Genomic DNA, 13,698 nt, shown 5'->3' with positions numbered 1-13,698 from the left:
CTTGTGCAAGGTCCTCTGAGTCCCCTGTTTTTCGGAGGTGGACCTCGTATCCCGTTAGTTGGCAGTGAAGCTGGTTTTGCTGGGGGGGCTGTGTGAGGAAACAAGGAATCTTTTCTGACCCCTCTACACTGTATTTAAGTGGGGGCACCATGCCACTTAGCACCAAAAAGGGTTGTAGGTGCACAGAAATGGGAGCGGAGTTGATTGTCAGAAGTCAATGGAATTGTCCATTGTCAGACGGACGACAGGAGAAATGTGTAATCTGTGTCACATATGTACTGTACGTTAAGAAGTTTTGAACAGTAGTCTCTATACTAGTCAGAGAAACTGACGTAAATGATTTACTTGTGAGATGGTGGATAGGGTTTCTGAGCTGTGTTATTTATACCACCAGTTGTTGTCAGTACTGTTTCTGCGCACTGAAGTTGTGCATGGTGAAAGCGATCCACCTGAGCTGCAAGAATTGTACATGTCTTGCTGGTGATGAAACAAGTTACATGTTTCTGCAGGTTAATAAACTTGCGTCTATTGCAGTTTATACCCAATTTCTTTATCATTTTGTTCAGCTGTTTGAATAGCTTATCTTTCAGCCATTTGTGTTGCAGTCTTCGAGAAGTCTGTTTAAAATTGGAAATTCCTGGCTGTTTGTGTGGAGGTCATGAAAGCTTTTTGTTGTTCCCACGATCCAATTTCTCTGTTTTCAAAATCCTTACCTTCCACCTGACAGACAGCTGATCCTCGGACACCGATTCCACCTCCAAGTCTTGGGGAGCGCTTTGAGGACTGGCTTCTGGATCGGATATTTCAGATAAGACTCCTCTTTATAGTACTATCAAGATAACAGAAATAATGTATTTGCCCCCATTCTGCACGGATACCATGCACCCATGCTTACCTCCGCAGAGTGTACGAGCGGTGGCCCATGTTTCTGGTCTTGGGAGTTCAGCTGCGGAAGCATTGTTTCGTCGTAGTGCCACTGCAAATACATACTCGGTGTTTGGCAAGAGGCCAGACATGTTGAAGGTGGTAGCGTCCTGCCACGGCCCTGCGATTGTCCAATTGTTGGCCCCCTCGGTTCGGTACTGCAGCTGGAGAGGCAAAAAAGACTCTTGTAGCTTGGTGTACTGTCACTCCCAGTTGTAAATCCGAAGTCAAGCGAGGCGGGACATCACGCCCCGTGCTGACTTCGGCGACGTTCGTCTGATAACATTTTGTCGAACTGTGCCGGTAACCACCCCGGTGAAATGTCTGTGCTCATTTCATGGAGAGCCTATTAAAACAATGTTAGCCCTTTTGGTCGACGGTTTTAGGGGAGAATGTGTTTAACGGCTGGGACACCCAAAGACAGTGTGACACGATATCATGAAAATCTGCCTCGAAAAAACTGTCACGCCTTCCAAATTTAGCCGATGGAAAGCTGCATTTAGTAGCAGACGTTACAGAAATGTTATACAGCAGTGCTAAATTCGACGGGCTTGATCTGCCGACTTAATCCATAAGATTAATGAGATGCAGTACATTGATCGCCATTTCAGCTTTCTTTGCTTACATGCGTCATGCTTCTCAAGGGCCATTTCTTTTTTTGTTTTGAAATTACCTGGTATTGAATGGTATCCCCCTGTCTTCCACCTGACTTTGGTCCCCAGCTCCAAGGTTGCCAGGAGATCTCTGCATGGTCTGAGGACACCTCCACTTCGGGGGGAGATGTGAGGACCGGATCGGCTGCGACACACGAGGAATGTTTTGTCTGGATTTGCACTGGTCCCCAATAGTTAAGGATCCAAAGCGTGCACTGCACACAAAGTATGAAGTAAAGCACCAGGTACCATACCGAGGTACATAATGAAAGGTATCTTGTGGGTTATTGACCTTGTTTAGAGGTGTAAACAAACGGAAGAAGCATAACATGGTAGTGATGATAGCAGCCCCTTTGCGACTGTTGAACCGCAATGATCATGCACAGAACGTTTTCATAAACAAAAAAAGAAATGGGGGTTTTGACTTAAAAAGAAAGAAACACACAAGAGGACGAAACAGACGATGTGTCATCTGTTTCGTCCTCTTGTGTGTTTCATTTTAAGTCAATGTAGATTACCAACACGCTCAAGTCTTTAATAAATGGGGGTTTATTTTTTTTGTTGATAGCTAACTGTTTACACTTATTAATTAGTTCTACATATTTCTTGAAGCACATTCTTGGCACGTTTTAAACAAAAGGATTGTCAAAATCCAGCATAAAAAACAGAAATAAATGTGGTCACGGTTTTGATTCCCCGAAGACGGTGCCTCTGCCCTACACTTCAAAGGTGTGCCTGTGGGGCGATGCGTGAAATGTCCCCACAACATAAATTACTTGATTCTACACGCAGATGCACCCATACATTTATGAATTTGCAATTTAAAACTACGGGATGCCACCTTGCGAGTGTGGCCATTTGAGCATGTCCTCAGACATTCTCGCCTTTCGTAAACTCGCTCAGATGAACAGTCTCGTTTCATACCCACGACGTCAACCTGCACGGTCCCAACGTCGAAACCGTACTCGTTGCGAGCTCTGCAACGGAAGGTCTGCATTCCGTCCTTGAGCGTGTCCGAGAGGGGGGCAGTTGCCTTGTAGAGGTCGCCGCCGAGAGCTTCTACCGACACCTTGCTGAGGGTCTTTCCGCTTTCCCTGCACGCGAGACATGCGACGACTGACTTTCACTTGTCGCGGGTGGTACAACAAAAAATGACTCTGGCATGCCACCACTCACTGGTAATACAGCTGAACCACCGGCGCTGGTGAGGCCTCCACGGTGCAGGACACCAGGGTGCTCTCCCCCAGTTTCACTTCACTTTCCTCCGAATGCAGCACCTTTGGGGCCACTGCAATGCATGACACAGGCTTTGCAGTCGCTTGGGTGTCCAATGTTTTGGTTCTTACCTTCCAAATTATACACAGTAGAAGCCCCCCAATACATTTTTCAAGGTATACCGCAATGAGAAAATTTAAGATCTAGGGAGACGTGACAACCAATGACGCTCTTAAGGAGCCAAAAGACGACACGGGAATCGTCTACATTTGCACAGCAATTCATTTCACCAGGACTCTTGTGGGCGTGGAGAACTATCGCGTTTATTCAAATACTGGCCGACCAGAGAAAGGCGACTTATAAGAGTGAGCGAAATTTCCGAGCCTGTTTGAGCTGATGCAGACGCACCCCCGTGTTAGTTGCTGCTCCTAGGACGCCGGTGTGTGGCAGTGAAGCTATTATTGTCTTGCTACTTCTTTGCAGTCCCGCGACGTGCACTCAAAAGATATGTCTGGCAAAAAGAAATTACAGCCAGAATATTTAGACGAAGGTCTCTAGATTTTAGCCAGTGCAAAAGAAGTGATTGAACTGCATCTATGGCACTCATATGAGGGATTTTCAGAAGATATTGAACAAGGAGCTCACTTGTTGCTTTCTGTACTTAATCTGTAGCTACAGTGTCAGTTCGCAAACACCAATGTGCATCATAAGGCAAAGTGTGTCATGAAACTGTTAGCAAAGGTTCAATGAGCAAGCACCAAACTACTATGTGCACTCACGCTGGTCGCAGAGGCGCCCCCTGTGACGTCCCGTGCAGAAGCACGTGCCATCCGCGTGGTGGCAAATTTCTCCGTGGAGGCACTCGCAGCTCAGGGAGCAGTTGGTCCCATGGGTGCCCGGGCTACACTCTGAAAAAGGACAAAAGAAATCTATTCAACAGACAGATACGATAGGCAATCAGCAATAACTGCACAATCAAGCAGACTTCAGGTAATAAAAGAAGAAAATAAGTGCATGAAACCTCAGCACCTAGTTTGTCAACAGATGTTGTTTTCTTCACAGTTACGTAATCATCTCTTTCATTTACGTTTGTTACAAAATATGTCAAGCTCCAATTCACAATAGTTCCTAAATTCCTTGAGCCCAGCTTGTCTGCCAGTAGATTCTTGTTTATGGCTACCGCCATTTTGTGGCAGGGCTACTCACTCAGATGCTCGGGATGCAACTGAGCCTAGAGTAGTTATCAAAACTCCTTTAGCAAGCTTTCCTGTGTGGTATTGCTGTTCTCTGCAGTACAACATTCTACTGCAGAAAAGCAAATAGAAAGGAATGTAGAAGTTGTCTTTCATATACATTAACTGCAGAATGCAGCGTTCTTTAATTTTTAATGATTCCTATCTTCTGTATGCCAGTAGATTCTTGTTTAAGGCTTCCAATATTTTGTGCCAAAGCTCAGTCAGTTGCTTGAAATGCAACCAAGTCTAAAGTACTAGTTTTTACAATCTCCTCTAGGCAAGATGTTTTCTGCATGGCCTCGCAGTACGTACCTGCACTGCAGGAGAGCAAAATGAAAGGACTGACAAAGCTGGCTTTAGCTTACTTTCCTGACAGGAGGGACCCCTGTATCCTGGCTCGCACGTGCCGCAGGCCCCCGAGATTGGGTTGCAAGGAGGGGTGCTGTTGGTCGCGCAGTGGCAGGTGTAGGCACAATCAGGTCCGAAGGTGTCTTCAGAGCACTCTGCAAGGTTTGTCCATTTGAATGCCATGTACCGTCGACACAAGTTTCACAATATACTTCTGATGAATTTGTGAATGTTCTTAGACATTTATTTTCCCCAGAAATAGGCAGTTAAATTCTGATAACTCGTCCAGTGCAGATTTGTATATTGTTAGTTAAATATCAATTAAAAGTAATTCTTGAGTTGAGCGAAGGAAGAATGCATTATTTATTTATGAGAATGAATCACGTGGGAGCATTATATTGAATACATGTTACTTAACTGATAGCTTTACGCAAGTTGTGCAACTTGTGTGTAAAGCAGTCGTGATTTGGCTCAATGGTGCAACTGTCTCTCGCACTTGACTAGCAGCAAACCTTGCACTTTTTGCTGGTTTTTTTTTACCGACAGATGCTTATTGGTGTTTTCCCACTTTGAATTCTGTATCTGCCGTCTCCTACCTTCCTGACAATACTCTCCCGTCCAGCCAGGGGCGCACCCGTCGTGGCAGTGTCCGTCTGGTCCGCAGTTCTCGTGCCCGTTCCAGCAGTGACAGGAAAGGCTGCAGTTGTCGCCGAACCTACCGGGCAAGCACGCTGCAAAAAATTTGGAGAATTTCAGTCGCCACGATTGTCGACTGAATACGAGCGTCAATAACGATTGCCGCTGATGGCCGATTTTTTGGCACTCTTGTGCCCAAGACTGGGGAATTTGTGCCAGGACTACATTGCGAGCGAACACAACAACACGCTATTGCAGCGTTCGGACCTGAACACGTAGGCCTGGAGTAACCGTCCTTGCAAGAAGCGGGGCACACCCCGGAGCTCGGATCGCAGGCCTCGTCGTCTGCGCAGTGGCACAGCCTCGAGCAGTCTTTCCCAAACCTGCCAGGCTCGCATGTTGGCTCCGTCGTGACGGCCGGCTGGGCGGTTTCGGTCTGTTCACCAACTGTTAAAAGATTTACCGGAAGTCACAAACTTCTGCTCGTTATTACGCCGCATTCAAGTTGATCACGTACCGTAAATCTGGCAGGAGTCTCCTCCCCAGCCGGGGGCACACCCTTGCAGGCAGTGACCAGTGATTGCGTCGCAGTCGCTGGGCGAGGAGCAGCGGCATTTCTGGAGGCAGTCGGCGCCGTAATAATCCTCCGGGCAATCTGAGAAACACTGTGTTATGGACTTCATTGGGCAACATATATTCTCGACGTACTGTGAAACTTTGTGGGAATTGTGTTCAAATGTCCTGCTTCTTTTCACCGCTGTGGCATCTTGGGTTAGAGGCTTTGTCTTGTAGTGTGTATTCTGCACTTTAATAAGAACCCTCTGGGTTGACTTTTTTTTCCAAAGACCCTGCATTGTTTCGTTGCTACAACATCTTGGTTGTGTGTTGTAGGACGCAGGTTAGACAGATTGATTTCGGTCTCTCAAAAATGGCCGATATGTACCACTTGCGACGCCATGGACGATAGACATGTGTGCATCTCAATTAGGGAAGCTTTGTATTTTGGAGCCTTTTAGGGCAATCTGTTTCTGATGAAGGCGTTTTATAACGGCAGGAAATTCTAAGAATGCCGAAATATTTTAGTTTTCTTTTTTTATATATATGAGTACTAATCACAGCACCATTTGGCTCAAATTCCTATGAGTATTCCCTTATATTTAGAAAATAATAGACTCCACAAGCAAGAAGTCTACCAAACTAAACATTCCATTAAATGCATTGTATACTGTTTTACGAATATTCAAATTTTCGAATAGTAGTTTTGATTTATACGCTATTCGATATTCGCTTCGAAATGAACTCAGATATTTGTACTTTCCGGAGTGTTGATTGCGGCGGGTTAGCTCTGTTGAGTGCGCTTCTCACCGAGCACCGGTGCACTGCAGAGAAGCAACACCTTCAGAGCTAGCTTTCGCGAGTGTTGCTTCTCCGCAGTGCACCGGTGCTCGGTAAGAAGCGCGCTCAACGGGGCTAAACCGCCGAGTTCAACATTTGGAAAAGTACAAATAGTATTGCAGTCGCGTGCTTTGGAGGAAAGCCCAATTTAAAACTGGGGTGATGCACGGGCAAGCTTGGTGTATTTGAAAAGAAACGAAAACTTTGTGGATGTTGATATCTACAATACGTAAAATTTTCAAAATTAAACTGGCTATTATGCAAGAGTATATGTTAGGCAGAGATGTCCTAACAACCTGCTTTTCATCGTTCGTGATTTTTTTAGATTTAAGAAAGGATATTTGCATATAGCAGGAAGACTTACAAATCTCACTTAGGTATAGCTGGGCATCTCTACAGGTTTAATTTTATGTCAAATGCATTTTTTACTTGCCATTTCAATGTAGGCAGTGGACTTTTCAAAACCACGGTCCACTAAAATGGCTTGATTAAAATTAACTGAGCTTAACTTGCCCGTGTGCGTAAGGCTCGGAGAAACTATTGGATATTCGATTCGAAAATATTCAACCAAAACCACTATTTGTTTTGAACTCCAAACCCACTATTCACTCATGACTAATTTAGCATAGCTAATTTCGAAGAACCTTTTTTCATTGCAGATATGCTTTTAAGAGGCAGGATTAACTGTCACAGAAACAGAAACCATATATGATAGCAAGAGGACTCGTACATGACAAGTCACACTTTTGCATTCTTAGAGAAAACTAAAATCGAAGCGATTGATCCGCAGCGCCGAGCTGTACGTGCACGATTGGCATGGCGCACGAGCCTCGAACATTCACCTTGTGAGCAGTGGGGGCCCTTGAACCCCGGAGCGCAGGAACAGCCCAGGGGGTCTGGCTTACAGAAGAGGTGGATGGCGCAGCCGTGCCTCGCACTTGCAAGTTGCCCGGGGGGAGAGCACGTCCGTTCGCACTGGGCTCCCACACGGTTTTCGCCACACGCTGCAACGACGAGACACTTTTGCGTTAATACTAGTTCTTCGGAGAGTTGTCCATAAAGCGAATGAGTAGCATTTGTGCTGTTATGTTCTAACACGATTTTGCCTTGCACCAAAGTGCCATCTTTGCTGAGAACTGTGCCACAGCTGCGCCAAAATGGGCGCAAAAGTAAAGACTAGAAAATATTATTGGTCGACCCTAATATTCGGAGAAGTAGAAGCAAAGGAAAATGGTACAAATATGTATTTCACAGCGTCTCTACTCTTCGTATAGTTTGTTTCATTGTAGGTCGGGGCACAGTCGAAGGCTTGAACAGATACAGAAGCACCAAAACACAAACTAAAAAGACAAGTCACTGGACACTCGCAGCACTTGATTTGTTGCTGATGAAAGAACGCATTTGGGAAAAACAAATGCCATGATGTCGCACATTGACGCTGTTTGGTTGGTCCTATTGGTTCATAGCACTGGCTGCACTTTGAATTAAGATGAGACGAAGCATAGAGATTGCCCGTCAACCACGCTGGCCAGTGGATGCGCTGGTGGGTTGATCGCCGACATCTCGTCTAAATTTCCAGACAATCTCAGCAATGTCGGGAGCTAAAAGTCGCGAGAAAACACTGCAAGACAATAAGATGGCGGCTACTGTGATAAGACAGAACCAGGGTCTTGTACCCCTGATGAGGTTACGTGATCATCATTGGCCTGGTGCATGCCTCCGTGCCGCCTCTCACCAGCGCGAGCGCATCGAGCTTCACTGCTTTGCTCCGGAGTGCTAGGAGCAGTGGCTGACATGGGTGAGCGCGATAGGCTCGGAAATTATGCTCATTACTATTACAGGTCTATCTTCTTTGGCCTTGATTGTAGTTTAATTTAAAATAAAAAAAAATGCATGAATACAGTAAACAAGGTAGTTCTTGTGCAGCTGTCGATCGCAAGAGTTGCGAACTTTGGCTTCACTCTGGTTCCAGAGGCGCTGAGGCACGGTGTTATTTTGGAGCATAACTAGGTTTTCATAATATTTGTGGGGGATTGGTTTTGTAGTTTATAATATTAGTGTCTTGAGTTTGGTAGGTTCATAAAACTTGGGGAATGCACATTCTTATTGATAGACATGTTAACGGATATGCTGGTTTATGCTGGCACTTTACGGAAATTATATTTACGGTGTAAATAAAATATTGGGCGTAAAAGCGTGAGAGGAGATAGTTTATTCCAACTGGACTAGTGTGCTACGATTAATTTTTGAACAATTTCTTTAGTGTCCATTTTAAACGGAACTTGCTGTGACCAGGGCCTTATTTCTTAAAAGAAGGCTCTATATCAATGTAGCAATGCAGGCGAGTTGGTTCATGATTACAAACTGGTAGCAGCGTGCATAAAATTCACAGCCAAAGGGGAAAGTGGATGAGCGCTGAACTTCAGCTGAACGTTTAATTAAAAGAAAACACCGTTTCATAAAAAGAAGACGCTGTGTTCATTTTGTGCCCTATCGTTATTACAAAAGGCAACAAATAATATGCTCCAGCATCAAAGAGGAACCCAGATCCATTATCAAAGATGAACTCATTTAGTGATGCAATCGCTTATTTTATTTACAATTGATGTGCTATCGGATGTTGGCATCTGCTCCAAAAGTGTCAGTGGCTGCTCCAAAGCAACATTTTGCCTGCTACAAAACCTGCTATAAAATATCAAATGCCGCGTCTGTCACTGCTACTATGTTCATTGTTGTCGTTCCTAAAAAAACAATTTTTTTTTTCAAGAATTAACCAATTTAAGGCATGCGTCCTAAACCTTTCTTATATTTGTGAATATTGAACTATGTGCACTGATAACTAAATAAAAAATTGCAAGCCTAAAATTCCTCTGAAGTTGGGGGTGGTATGTTTTTATCTTTTTTTTTTCTTTATCTTTGCTAAATATTCAGATAAATGAACAGTACTGATTGAGTAAAAAATTGCTATGAATTTGCCGAAAAAAAAAAAAAATTACCAGCGCCAGGTAAACACAGGTTGCTTGTATATTGCAGGGAACTCACTTGAGTTTGCTTATTTTGAAGAAAGCTAAATTGAGGTGACATGAGTGAAAAATATTTTAAGTGGTCTTCATAATTTTTTTTTCACCAGTTTCCATCACTGTTTGTGTCCTAAAAATGTGCGCAAGACATTTTTTTTTTTGGAGGGGGGGGGGGGGGAAGGGGAGGGGGGATTTTAAAGACTGACCCACCAGTGTCACAGTTGGGACCAGCGAAGCCAGCAGGGCAAATGCACACTCCCCAAGTGTCGTGGCAAATGCCCCCATTGCGGCATGGCGGGCAGTCCTGCTGACATGCGGGGCCAAACTTGCCCTTGGGACATCCTGCGATCGATCGATCAATGAGGAGAGTGAATGTAAATATTACGTCCCACAAATGCAGAAATGCTAAAGCCGAGACGTGCATATTGTTTATCCTATTTAATTTCCGCCAGCTTGCAGTTTAAATATTTGTTGGACGGCATCAATGAGAACATGGCAATCACTGCAGTATTACCTTTGAAAATAAGCTTGAACTGAGTCGGACATATTGTGTCTTATGTCGTTGGAAGGACACCGAGTTGGGTGCTCTCCTTGAAGCAGGACGTAGACAGCTTTGTCATGAATTATAAACTATTGACATGGATGATGATTTGAATTGAAATAATTAGAAGTGAAATAGTGTACAAACACTAGCATTGAAATTAACACATATTCTAACATAGGCTTCTGGATCAGTCAGGATGCTGCTGATACTTTGCGACCACGTATGTTCACATGAACGTTTGCTCTGTCCACGATTGTTCAGCATATGTTTGTTGTCATCGCGTGATTCTGCTCATCTATAGCTGTTTTCATCCCCAAGTTCTGCAGTGACGAGGGTATTTCTATACTAAACAAGCGCGCATCTCAACTCGGAAGTTTTTTGCGAGAGTTGTCGTTCACCGACTACGATGAGGCGTATCCAGGCGTGGAGCAGGGCCTTCCTCTGGCCCCGGTAGAAGCACTCGTAGACGCCGGCATCGGCGGGTTCCACGTCTTCGAGGGTGACTGTCTCTCGGTCCCCGAAGTCCGGCAACTCGAGCCCCTCGAGCATCCACACGAGGGGCTCCGACCTCCGCAGCTGCTTGGTGACGCTGAGCTGGACATTGTCGCCAGTGTGGGCCACCACGTAAGCCTGGAACAGCGCAAAATTAGCGCGAATTTCCTAAAAAGCAACAAAAAAGCATGTTCTTGAAAGACAAAAATTATCAAGTTTTATTAAATGTATCAGGAGGAGGACTTTGTTTTGTGGTATTATTTGTTGGCAGGAGCACTAGTGAAAGGAAGGACTTTCTAATGCGCGTAATCTTGGGCGTTACAGAGTACGTGGTGGGCTGACAGGCGCATTAGCGTACGGGCTCTCGCCTTTCTGTCTTTGCCTCGCAAGCCACTCGAGGTAAGATTACTCTTGCAGATAAAGGTTATTATTATTGTTATATGCTTGTCGTGCAAATATTCAGTGATTGGGCTTTTCCTCAGGGAAGCTGTGGAATGCGGTGAAGCTAGCTGGAACTTTGGCGCAAATCCGTTTCGGTAATCACCTAAAAAAAAACAAAAAAACATGCTTTTCTTCTTTTTTTTTTTTTTGTGTATACCATATATCCGTCTATTCCTACGAAATGTACGAACGCTAGGGGGTTGTTTTCGAGGAATTATTTGTTTTCACGTGCGCTGTACTCCTCGCAAGGTATTGAGGTGGGCTTTACCTCACGAACCTTGAAAATGCAGTAAAGCTAACCCACTTTTTTTTTTTTTTTTGTCTAATGTTGCGGGCAGGGTTAGCTTTACACCATCAAGCGCTTTGGGCGAACTCCGGCCGTGGCGCCCCCCCCCCCCCCCAAACACACACACACACACACCTTTTTAAGGCGCAGCGGAGCCCCACTTTTGATGGCGTCCCCCCCCCCCCCCCCCCCCCCCCCTCTTTTAGGGCACGGCGGCGCCCTGGGCGACTGGCCAGGTCGCCCACTCCTAGAGCCGGCCCTGGTTGCGGGATTTATTATTAAAATGCGATCTAAGGTGATAATCATAATAATAATAATAATACTTTACCATGGGGTATATGCCAGTATAGGTCGTATAACACCAAACTTGTATAACCAAAAGAAAAGCACAACTTTAAACCGACGTAACATATCGCACAGAATTTGAACCGGAGACATGTGTACCACTTTAATTTGATATAGAGATCAGCAAAATATATTTTATATATCAATTAATTTGTGCATGTCCGAATCAAAATACGATGTCGTGCTCACTAGCTTCTGTCAACCTTGTTGCTGTTTCAGAACTATTAGTAACGTGAATGTCAAACGTTACGCCAAGCTGCATGTCGGCATGTGCATAACCTAATTGCGCATAAACAAATGCATGACACTTAAAGAAAAAAAAAAAAAAAAGAAGGGGGGAGGGGGTTTGTATGCGCGTTGCTTACTGCTCCTTTGTAGAAAAGTCTTCAAAGAAAACTATATATGGCCTAAACCTTGAACGTTTTGCCAAGACAGTTATGGGAGATCGCGACTCAACCTTATCCCAAATGGGACCCACCTTAACCGGCAAGATTTGCGCTTTTCCGCTCGGCGGTAACTTGAGTGTAGCGGCGCTGGTCACGATGCCTCCGACCGCCTGCTGGCAGGTGAAGAGGCCCGCCCGACTGGCCCCAGCCGACGCCGGTAGCAAGAGGACGTGGGCTTCGTCCCCCTGTAGGAGCTGCTGCGAGTAGCGCGGCAGGCCGCCCGGCTTGTCGAAGCTGATTCGGGCCGGTGAATCGCTGCTCCAGCACTGAATCAGGGACCGAGACTTGCGAGCGGCGCTCAGCTGGCCGAAGGTACTCTGCAATGTCAGGTTGCCGTCGAACTGCGCTGCAGGCAAAACGCAGGGCGCAATCAGACGACACCATCTTGGATTGTAACGGGCGCGTATATTCTATCGATCGGTGGTTTTTTTATTGGAGTAAACATACATTACAAATTACTGGAAGACCATCAGGAATTCTTGAGTCGTTCTCAAGATGTTGCAGGTTGTAATGTCATGGACGTTTCTCGGGACCGTGTGTTTTACTGGGGGATTTTCCCCCCGAAAATGAATGTGCACTTCGTTGAGAAGAAACGGCTAAAGTGCAGGCTAGCTGGTGCAGGTTATACATGATGATTGAAACCTGGGACTTCCTATTTCACGAGTTTCCGTTTTTCAAACCACACTCTCAGGTTTCAATCGTCATGTATACACTTTGTTGTATTTTTTTTTTCTTTTTGGTCTGAGAAAGTGTTTGAAAGCTATTTTTGTAGCAGCTGTTCTCATGCATTTCCAAGCGAGTTTTCAGGCACTGTTCAAAGCAGTAATAAAGATGAGCATCTAGGCTTGTTCAGTGCATCTATCTCAGGTGAGATCATTTATTTATTTAATTAAAGGCAACTACGGGTATCATTTGTTGCTCTTTCATAACGGTAGGTGCGGTGAGGCCCAAGTAACAAATCCACGGTCAGATAACTTTCATTTCTATATTAATTTCTTAATTGGTGCTCTAAAGTGTGCTGGATAAAAAAAGATAATGTTATGGAAACGAATTATTTTACCTTTGCAGTGGTTTAATTCCGATTTTAATACCTATATACTGAAATATCACACACACACACACACACAAAAAGAGCTCGCTTTTTGAACCGGCTTTATCTTGTAAAACATAATTATTTTATTACTTTTAAGCGAATAAGATGTAACGCAAAAGAATCGCTTGTAAGGCCTCAGCGCGTGGTCCTTACCGATTGTACGATGTGGACACAGCGCCAACAGCCAGAGGAACGCAGACACGGCGGCCGTTCGCGCGCACTTGGCCATGGTGTGGTGCGCATCGGGTTCTTTATCGAGAAGTCGGCACGGAAGCACTGGGGCTCCTTGTCGTGAATATTTCATCACCGGATGCTCGAACTTCCCGTGAAGACGTTTTTTTCTGTCTGTTTTGTTTTCTGGCGGGTTTTCATCCTTTCCAGGTCTTGATATCAGCCCCCGCGAGGTACGTGTTAGTGTTTGTGCCCTTGTCTTTCATTTGAACACCTAGTGACCCAGTAACCGAAGTGTGGATAGTAGAACGAATTTAGACACTTTTAAATATGGAGCGCTTTTGAGAGAAAAAAACGAAACAAAACCGAAACTGCGGCAGAAACTGATGTTGATAACGATTAAGAGCTCCTAATTTGCGTAGCAGTAATTTTAAAATAACTGATATAAATACAG

General features: G+C 44.9%; 3 protein-coding genes across 3 annotated transcripts; all 3 read right to left on the bottom strand.

Annotated features, from left to right (window-relative positions):
* Window positions 1–694: 694 nt before the first annotated feature.
* On the bottom strand, window positions 695–1,758 carry LOC121835324. Its single transcript, XM_042289380.1, has 3 exons — window positions 1,598–1,758; window positions 896–1,088; window positions 695–790 (listed from the first exon to the last, which is right to left on the bottom strand). Exons 1-3 carry the CDS (start codon window positions 1,672–1,674, stop codon window positions 710–712), a joined length of 351 nt encoding a protein of 116 aa, XP_042145314.1. The 5' UTR covers window positions 1,675–1,758; the 3' UTR covers window positions 695–709.
* A 591-nt stretch (window positions 1,759–2,349) lies between these two features.
* Window positions 2,350–3,978, bottom strand: LOC120836955. The gene is made up of 4 exons (XM_040206085.3): window positions 3,822–3,978; window positions 3,572–3,700; window positions 2,754–2,865; window positions 2,350–2,671 (listed from the first exon to the last, which is right to left on the bottom strand). The coding sequence occupies exons 1-4, from the start codon at window positions 3,976–3,978 to the stop codon at window positions 2,350–2,352; spliced, it is 720 nt and encodes a 239-aa protein (XP_040062019.3).
* Window positions 3,979–3,994: 16 nt separating this feature from the next.
* On the bottom strand, window positions 3,995–13,302 carry LOC120836954 (multiple epidermal growth factor-like domains protein 10). Its single transcript, XM_042289308.1, has 11 exons — window positions 13,227–13,302; window positions 12,013–12,326; window positions 10,369–10,600; window positions 9,613–9,768; window positions 7,249–7,446; window positions 5,529–5,666; window positions 5,279–5,458; window positions 4,972–5,106; window positions 4,393–4,530; window positions 4,340–4,344; window positions 3,995–4,150 (listed from the first exon to the last, which is right to left on the bottom strand). Exons 1-11 carry the CDS (start codon window positions 13,300–13,302, stop codon window positions 3,995–3,997), a joined length of 1,728 nt encoding a protein of 575 aa, XP_042145242.1.
* Window positions 13,303–13,698: the final 396 nt, after the last annotated feature.

This window comes from Ixodes scapularis, unplaced genomic scaffold, assembly GCF_016920785.2.
Source record: "Ixodes scapularis isolate PalLabHiFi unplaced genomic scaffold, ASM1692078v2 PGA_scaffold12__126_contigs__length_90152505, whole genome shotgun sequence".
Lineage (NCBI taxonomy): Eukaryota > Metazoa > Arthropoda > Arachnida > Ixodida > Ixodidae > Ixodes > Ixodes scapularis.
The sequence above is the reverse complement of the archived record's forward strand: the minus strand, read 5'-3'. Positions and strand labels throughout refer to the sequence as shown.